The 8,635-nt window shown below is 54.1% G+C and overlaps 1 protein-coding gene across 2 annotated transcripts in view; it reads right to left on the minus strand.

Annotated features, from left to right (window-relative positions):
- Bsnd (barttin CLCNK type accessory beta subunit) overlaps positions 1-3,472 on the minus strand; it is an 8,812-nt gene extending 5,340 nt beyond the window's left edge. The window contains exons 1-2 of one of the 2 annotated variants that reach the window (XM_023702705.1): positions 3,444-3,472; positions 3,055-3,316 (exon numbers count right to left, since the gene is read on the minus strand). In XM_023702705.1, the coding sequence (XP_023558473.1) occupies positions 3,055-3,231 (177 nt within the window). In that variant the 5' untranslated portion in view covers positions 3,232-3,316; positions 3,444-3,472. The other variant, XM_004642596.2, reaches the window with a different exon arrangement.
- Between the last annotated feature and the right edge of the window lie 5,163 nt (positions 3,473-8,635).

Here is an 8,635-nt window from a genome sequence, read left to right on the forward strand (position 1 = left end):
CCACCATCAGCACCACCATCACCACCATCAGCATCACCACCACCACCATCAGCACCACCATCACCACCATCAGCATCACCACCACCACCATCAGCACCACCATTACCACCATCAGCACCACCACCACCACCTCCATCACCATCCTCTCCATCCCCATCACCACCATGCCCATCACCCCCACACCCCCTCCAGCCCTATTCCCATCCCTCCCTCATACATCACCAATCCCCATCATCCACATCATGAAACACTGATGGAGGAGGAGGGCAGGAACATCCTAGAACACAGTCCTTGCTCTAAGGAGGACAGGAAGAGCTGAAGCTGGGGAGGGGAGATCAGACCACAGAAAGTCCCTAACCTCAAATGAGTTTAGTCTTTTCCAGAAGCAGTGGGGGCCTGGACACTCCTGGCAGGAGACCCCCAGGTGGGTCTGGAGCACTGAGCAGCCCAGGGGAGGAGGAGTCCCCTTCACCCTCTCTGTGAAGCTTCTTCCCTACCAGGCTCCCACTGGAGGTAGCTTGGCCAGGGAGAGGGGGGACCTCACCAGCTCTGGACACACAACAGGGCCACCTGAATTCATGCTGCTGTGGGGCAGCCCTCATCTTCCTATCCTATTCACTATGCTGGTTCCCTTGTGGGTATGCAGCATGCAACCCAGAGAGCTCCCATTCACCAAAGGAAGGAATTTTTTTTTTTTTTTTTACTTTAATATTTGGTACAAGGTCTCACTGCGCAGCTCAGACTTGTAGTGATCCTCCTGTTTTCAGCCTCCCCAGCACTGGGATTACAGGCGTGCACCACAACACCCGGACTCATTTGCTGGCTCAGCTTGCCCAGGGTGTGGGACTGACGCGGCATGCAGGACTGGAGATTGAACCCTGGACCCTGAGCTTGCCAAAGCAGGTGCTTAGTCTGCTGAGCTATCACACCAACCCTTCACCAAAGTTTTCAAAGGGTGGGGTCTGAGAGTTGGGGAAATTGAACCTGGGCAGAAGGGCCTGTGGCCATACTGGACTCAGAGGTAGGGAGAAGGTGAGGCTGTGCAGGGTTGGGGGCTTCGCTTGTGTGGTGTCTTCGGTTACAGCACTCTCTGCTTCTATCCATATTGGGGGCGACCTTGCCAGGCCTGGACTCTCACACACAGAGACACACACACATACACACATACCACCTCATGCCAACCCCAACATGGTCTTTACCTCTGCTCTGTGCCAGGCATGGTGCCAAGTCCCCCCCCCAGCTGCCCAAGGCCCCCTGGGCCATGCAAAGTGCAAGACTGTGGCTCGTTCTACCAGGGTCTCAGGAGTGGCTGTGAATACAGGGGTGTGAGGGGGTGTGAAGAGGTGAGCACCCCCCATGGGCTGCGGAGAGCATGGCCACAAGGATCCCTCAACAGTTACTCATTAATACCCTACAGAGCCTGCTGCACTGCAACTGGTCACTGCTCAGCACACAGCCAGCTCCAGTGGGAGGGGTGCAGGAGGGATGTCTCCTGCAATCCGGGGTCCCTGCCCCAGGCCTGGCCCCCACGCAGGAGGATAGGGGTAGTGGAGGTGGTGACGCAGCTGACACAATGGCTTCCTCCAGGCTCTCTTCCCTATAACCTCTGCCCAGCGCCTTCACACAGAGTTGACTGTAAACGGTGGCGGTGGCTGGGCAAATGGTTGCAAACCAGCCCAGACCGCCCCGGCTCAGGCACAGCGACAGCCTGGGGCACCATGGAGGGGGCAGGGCCTCTCCCTCCTCTGGTTCCTCAGCACAGTGGCAGCACAGGCCAGGTGCCTGAGCCTGGAGCCCCAGGCATGAGCCCCGTCAAGGCCCTCAGAGAACCCCGTCCACCCCATCTCCTCGTCACTCACACATTGCACAGCTGAGGAAACTGAGGCTCAGAGAGAGAAAGCGTTCAAGCATAGCCTCCCAGGCAGGTAGAGATGAAAGCCAAGCTAGACCCACAGCTCTCTGCTTCTCTTCCAGAGTGTCTTTGGCCAGCTGTGTGACCTTGGAAGGGGCACCCAACCTCGCTAGGCAGGAGAGCTTTACACCTCCCAATGCTCCATGCAACAGCGTTGTCATTGGGAGGCTCAGGGAAGCTGCAGCAGCCCCTTCCTAATACAGCGCTCTGCATGCACACACACTCCCATAAACAGCACCTCCCGGGTCATCATGACCCGTGGGCCTCTGCACCAGAGACTCGGGCCCATTTTCCTGATGAAACACCGGGCTCTGAAAGGCAAAATTCACCTAGAGTCTGGGACAGAGCAGAACCAGAACACAAAATTTCTAAGCCAGTGCGTCCCGTCACGTACCTCTCACAAGGCTAGAAGCATGCAAGACTCAAGAGCATCAAAATTATCCAGAGGTCACATCCATGGAGATGACACCGGACCCTCCCTGAACCTCCCGGAGCAGAGGCCCCGTGGTGGCAGCCGGCCCAGCTGAGCTCCAGTACAAACTCTGCTACTCAGCCAGGGACCTCACCTTCCAGGTCTCAGACTTTCCACTGTGAAATGGAACTGCAGACAGCAACACAAAGGCTGGGGTGTGGCGTGAGCTCCTACAATCTCAGCTATTCAGGAGGCTGAGGCAGCAGGATCAAAACGTCCTAGCCAGCCTGAACAATTTAGCAAGACCCTGTCTCAAAATAAAATAAAAATGGTGGGAGTGTAGCTCAGTGGTAGAGCCCCTGACACGTGCAAAGCCTGGGTTTGACCCCCAGCACCAGAATCTTAAAAATATCCAAAGCTCAGCCAAGGACAGCATGGCATGTGGTGAATGCAGGAGCGCCTGGCAGCTGCTCAGTGGGCAGCAACTCTGATGGGGCACAGGGATTGGGGGGTCAGTGTCTCCCCAAAACGGCTGGCTCAGCGCTCAGGACCCAGGGACTTCTAATCAATCCTGGTGAGAGATGAATGGACAGGTGAATGCAAGCTGTGGGGAGCAGAGAAGAAGTGGAAAAGGCAAGAAGACAGGTGAAGGACAAGGGCTTGGTCACTGGGCACCGGTACAGATGCTGGCCCTGCCAGCCCCAGCCATGCCCTGCCCACTGCTGCCTACCTTGGGGTAGCACTGGCACAGGCTCCAAATGACACCCCCGATCACCATGACACTGCCCATGGCATAGAAGGTGCCGTAGACCTGGGGCCGATCGTGGCTCATGAGGAACGTGCCAAGGGACAGCAGGAAGAGCCCCAGCACGATGAAGCCGATGCGGAAGGTCTTCTCATCAGTCATGGCTGCCTGGCCAGCCTGGCCCCTGCACCTGACAGAGGGACCACCAGCGAGTCCACAGGAAGAAGGGAGATGAGTTCTGGGACCTCTGCAAATCAAAGGCAGGGCGGGTGGTACAGAGTCCTGTGCCCAGGTTGGGCAGCTTGGCAGCCCGAGGAGACGCACTCCAGAGCTGGTGCACCTAGCACCCTCCGCCGCCACTCTGCACCTCTCACCTTCCCTCTGGGCACAGCCAGCCTGACCGTGAGTGTGAATCAGAGCTGAGGCCAGGAGGGAGAGGGGGAGGTCCAGGGGCTGGGCCAAGGCCAAGGCTTTGACATCACCTCATTTGCCTAGTGTGGGCTGAGTGGTGGACAGCAGGTGCCACACCTTCCAGCCCAGGAGGCAGGGAGTCCCAGAGCCCTGGTGCCAGATGCAGTTTAGAACCCCCTCCTCTATGTTATGTGTCATCAAGGTGGCAAAGGCCTTAGACAGGCTACGGCTGTCAGCTCAGTGAAGGGAAGGCTGCAAATCAGGTGCCACGATTCCCACTTTACAGATGATGTCACAGAGCCACAGGCTAGTGACTTGCCCAAGGTCACAAGCTGGAAAGGGCAGAGCGCAGGGCCATGTGTCCAGCTACATTGTGGTCCTGCCTGGAGACCACATGGGTGCACAGCCCAGGTTCTGCAGCCAGGAGGACACAGGTGTGGGTTGTAGGCCGTGGCAGCTGCCCAGGCCTCACTTTTCTCCTCTGTACAACGGCGATGACAGTCCTTCCCAGCCCAGTAGCAGTCTCCTCTGCCCCTTCCAACTCTGTGTCCCATCCAGACCTGCATATAATAAGCTGCCCTGTCCCAGGGGCCAGGTGAACGATGCCCTGCAGGGTGTGAATGACTAGCCTAAGAAGAGCCTCGGTCCTCGGAGTTCCTGCTATGCTCGCAGGCGTGGGCCCCTTCTCTCACCCCACCCCATCTCCCTGCAAAGTGGGCAGGCTTTGCCCTAGTCCTCAGAGGGCCAAGTTCAGGGTCACCTACAAGTCTGATTCGATCCCAGGCAGCTGGCCTCTGGGATGTCATTGCTGGCCCCACCCAGGTCTGAAATCGGGAAAGCAGCCGAGGGAAAGCACTCTGATTCTTCACGGTGTGGGACCTTCCAGAGAGACAAGGTCACCATCACTAGAAGAGGCTCAGAGCCAGGAAGAGCAAGCCCAAGGTCACCTGGACACTGGGCACACACCTGCAATCCCAGCACTCTGGGAGCCTGACAGGAAATCACAAGTTCAAAGCCAGCCTGGATAATTTTGTTAGGAAATCCTGTCTCAAAATAAATAAATAAATAAATAAATAAATAAATAAATAAGGGCTAGAGGCCCATGTGGTGTGATTTTAAAAACACGGTGAGGGTTTAATTTTTTTTTTAAAAATTATTTATTGGAAACTTCTGTAGCTTCCCACAGACACAATATATATGTACTTTTATCTTTGCTCTCACCTCTTTTTCTATTTACTCAGCCCAAGCTTGCTCTGCAGAGCCAGTTTCTCTCCTACTCTTTACCTTTACTTTCTTTTTCTTTTCCTTTTTCTTTCTTTTTTTCTTTCTTCTTTTTTTTTTTTTTTTTTTTTTTGTATTTTAGGGAAGGGTCTACAGGGTGTTCAGGGTCTCACTACTAAATTGGACTTGTAGTGATTCTCCTGTTTGCAGCCTCCCAAGTGGTGGGATTAGAGGCGCGGGCCACCACACCCAGGCTCAATTGCTGACTCAGCACGCGGGGGGTGGGGTTGCGGGCCGGGCACGGCAGGCCTGGGGATCGAACCCCTGGCCCCTGCACCTGTTTGCAGGCACTTTGGCCGGCCCTTCACCTTTACTTTCTTGAATAAACTTTGCCACTGCTTTTTTTTTTTTTTTTTTAATTCTTTAATGCAGTAAATGACACATTACTGTGTCATTTAAACTCTCTCAAAATATTCCCCCTCAGTTAGGGCACACCGATCCTCTTGCGTTTGCCACTCTCTGAAGTCCCCGGAGTTCTGGAAGTCCTCTTTTGCGGGTATCTGGCTGCCTCAATGTCTTGAACCAATTTAGAAGGTTGTAGCAGTTTCTGTCCAGTACACCCGTGGGTGTCTCATCCACCGCATCTCAGGACCTGGAGCCGGCGACCTGGGCTCGTCCCGAGTCTCAGCAACCGTGCAAGGTAAACTTAAACCTCACTGTATCCGCGATCACATCCCGGGCTGAGCGTGAAAGCCCTGGTCATCCTCACACCTGCGCTGGCTGGGAGGAGGCGGCGCTCCCGGACAAGGCGCAACGGCCCTAGGCTCCTGCGCCCCCTGCTGGCAGCCATGAGGCCTCGCGGACCGAGGGCTCCCTGGGCGAGGACCCCTGGACCTGGCCTGCAGAGGCTGCGAAGACAGGACGCGCGTGTGACGGAGGCAGAAACCCAGGCTGGAGGAAGGAGCTGCAGACACAGGGCGGGCCGGGCAGGTACTCGGGCTCTGGGGGCTGCGCTCGCCCTGCAGCCCGCAGCGCCAGCGGAGGACCAGGTAGGGGAGGCGCGGGAGCGGCTCGAGTGCCTCTGACAGCTGGAAATGGGACCGACGTCAGGCCCGGTCAGGCAGCCAGCGTCCCCTCCGCATCACGCGTCCTCCAGGCAGCTACCGGCCACCGCGGACACCCCAGCTGGCCTCTTCGCCACCCCACCCCCATCTGCGCTCCATCCCCTGTAAGGAAACCCAGTTGCAGGCGGGCCTCTGGATTAGGTATGCGACCCAACACTCTGGGAAGCTTGGGCTGAAGGATCGCAAGTTTGAGCCCAGCCTGGGCAACTTGGAGACTGCGAGACCCTGACTCAAAATACAAAAATCAAAAAGGGCTGAGGGTGCAGCTCAGGGTCAAAGCCCTGGGTTCAAGCCTCAGTACTGAAGACGAAGAAAAATAAACTCCAAGCACTACTGTAGGAAGTCCTTCCTGGTCCATGTCTTGGTCCAAGAAGTCTATATTTGTAATCCTAAAAAATATGTTATTGGAATCCCACCAAGTTAATTCCAATCTACCATTCCCAGGGCAACCCACAACAAAAAGACAGACACTAAAGCATATTTACAATTATAGGGAACCAAAGGGGCCTTAAGTCCAACCACAAAGATGGCTTTCCAGAACAAAGAGCCTGACCCAGGGCCACACCCAGGTTTTATTCAGTCCAGAAGGAGGGGTGGCTTGAGGAGGAATGACTGAGAATTGTGGGAAGTAGGTGAGTACTGTGAGCTGAGCTAGGTAGGTGGCCTACATTTACCTCCGCCATATGCAGAGAGAAGGATGTGCAGAAAAAGAAATTTGCATTGTACTACTGAGATAGAATCTAATGGTTTGGGATCTGGTGTCTCAGCTCTGATGTGTAATCTTTCTAGCCCCAGGAAGTCATAGCCTCTATCTCAAGGCTCAATGCCAGCCCACAGTGTGGAGCACTGGCTCTTTGCCCTGTCTCCACCCAGTTCATATTAAAGAGCAGCAGGTGTGGGTTATCAGGGAAACACACATGCTGTCTTCAAAAACTACCACCAGCAGGCTAGGCCAATAATACATTGCTTAAGGCCAATTGAAAGGATAAAGAGAAGTCCTGGCCCTCTCTGTATATATCAATACAAAGAAATAGGGTCAGGCTCAGCCAAAATGGAGACGATCAATCCATGGATCGCTCTTCTTTCAAGGAGAGCTGCTCAAGTGGTTCTCCACAACTACTTGCTCATTGGTGGGTCTGGGCTCCTGGTCTTCCCCTCCCTGGCTTCTACTTTCTTTCTTTTTTTTTTTTTTTTAATATATTCCGCTGTTTATTTATTTATTTATTACATTTATTTATTGTGTGTGTGTGGCCAGCTCAGCCCACCAGGGGGCGGGGCTGGCTGGCATGTGGTACTGGGGGATTGAACCGTGGTCCCTGTGCTTTGCCAAGCTTGTTCCAAGTAGGTGCTTTAGACCACTGAGCCATCTCTCCAGCCCCTTCATTCTTTTTTTTTTTTTTTTTTTTTTTTTTGCGGAACCAGGGATTGAACTCAGGCCCTTGCACTTGCCAGGCAAGTGCTTATTCTACTGAGCCATCTCCCCAGCCCCCTGGCTTCTACTTTCATCCTTAACCCTAAAGTCTCTTTCTAACCCTAGTACCAGGTCACCACTCTGCTAAGAAGGAACACAGCTCCCTGTCTTCTCAGAGTAGAGGGCAGAGGCATCTCCAGCTCTGCCTGGACTGCCCTGGCTCTACGCTGTTCCTGGAATGCACAGGCGCCCGGCTCTGCCCCTGCTGCCCCTTCAGCTCAGAGGCTCTTCCTTTATACTGATATAGGGACGTGAAATTCCCAACCTGGCCTGGATTAGTTCATGTTCTCTAAAACCGAAGAATGAATTTTAGGAACAAACGGAGATTGAGGGTAAAACGTTATTGGAAAGGAAAGCTTCAGTCAGAGAGGGACAGAAGGGGGAACTGAGCAGGTTGCCCAGGAAGCTGTTTCTTCCAAGGACTTTTATAGTGTAAAACCTTGCGGAGTTGAGGTAGAGACAAAGGGGTCTTGCTTAGGCAGGTGCAGGGTGGGACAAAACTATTGTCAACGAATGGGATTACAAGCACCATTTGCTCGCGTAAAATTGATTAGGCCCAGGACCAGATGGGGTAGCGAGTCACGTAGCAAGCGGGCATGAATGTAAAACAGGACCTTATCGGGAGGCCTTCAGACCATAATTCTTCCTGAGTAATGATCAATCCCGGATGCCAGTCTTTAGGTTCTATTTACAGCAGGGGCCTCCATCCTTCCCACAGTTGTAAGGCGCCTGGCTGTTATTTCCTTCGAGGGCCTGACCCTGTCTGCCTGCAGTTTTCTATCTAACTCAGACTTTCTGCAACAATACCTGCATGGCCACCCCCACCTCCCTCCTGTCTTCCTCCAGATTCACTGTGTATCTTGGTCATGTTGTAGACTTGCAAACCTCTCCCCTAGGGGTGATTGTTCTCCTTTCCTAATTGATCCTCTTCATGGTCCTTGTCACCCACCGACATCCTACACACATCATGAGTTTACCTTGTCTCTTGTCTGTCCTCCCAGGAAGAACCTGGGCTCCTGCAGGTTGGCGATTTTGCTTCACCCACTGTGTCTTCAGGGATGGAACAGAGAGGGCTCTTGGGGTATCCAGGAAAGAAGGGGTGGAGCATCAGGAGCAGGCCGGGGAAGGCTGAAGGAGGAGCAGAAGGCTCCTGGGTCACGTGTGGGTGCCTGGAATTCTTCATAAGCGGTGGAAAGCTCTACAGCAGCTATGCAGGGAACACAGAATCACATATAATTCTTTTGAGACAGGGTCTTACTATGTAGTCCAGGCTGACCTTGAGCTCACTTTGTGGCCTAGGCTGGCCTCAAACTCACAGAGATCCTCCTGCCACGGTCTC

Source organism: Octodon degus, unplaced genomic scaffold, assembly GCF_000260255.1.
Source record: "Octodon degus isolate 3935 unplaced genomic scaffold, OctDeg1.0 scaffold00156, whole genome shotgun sequence".
NCBI classification, from domain to species: Eukaryota; Metazoa; Chordata; class Mammalia; order Rodentia; family Octodontidae; genus Octodon; species Octodon degus.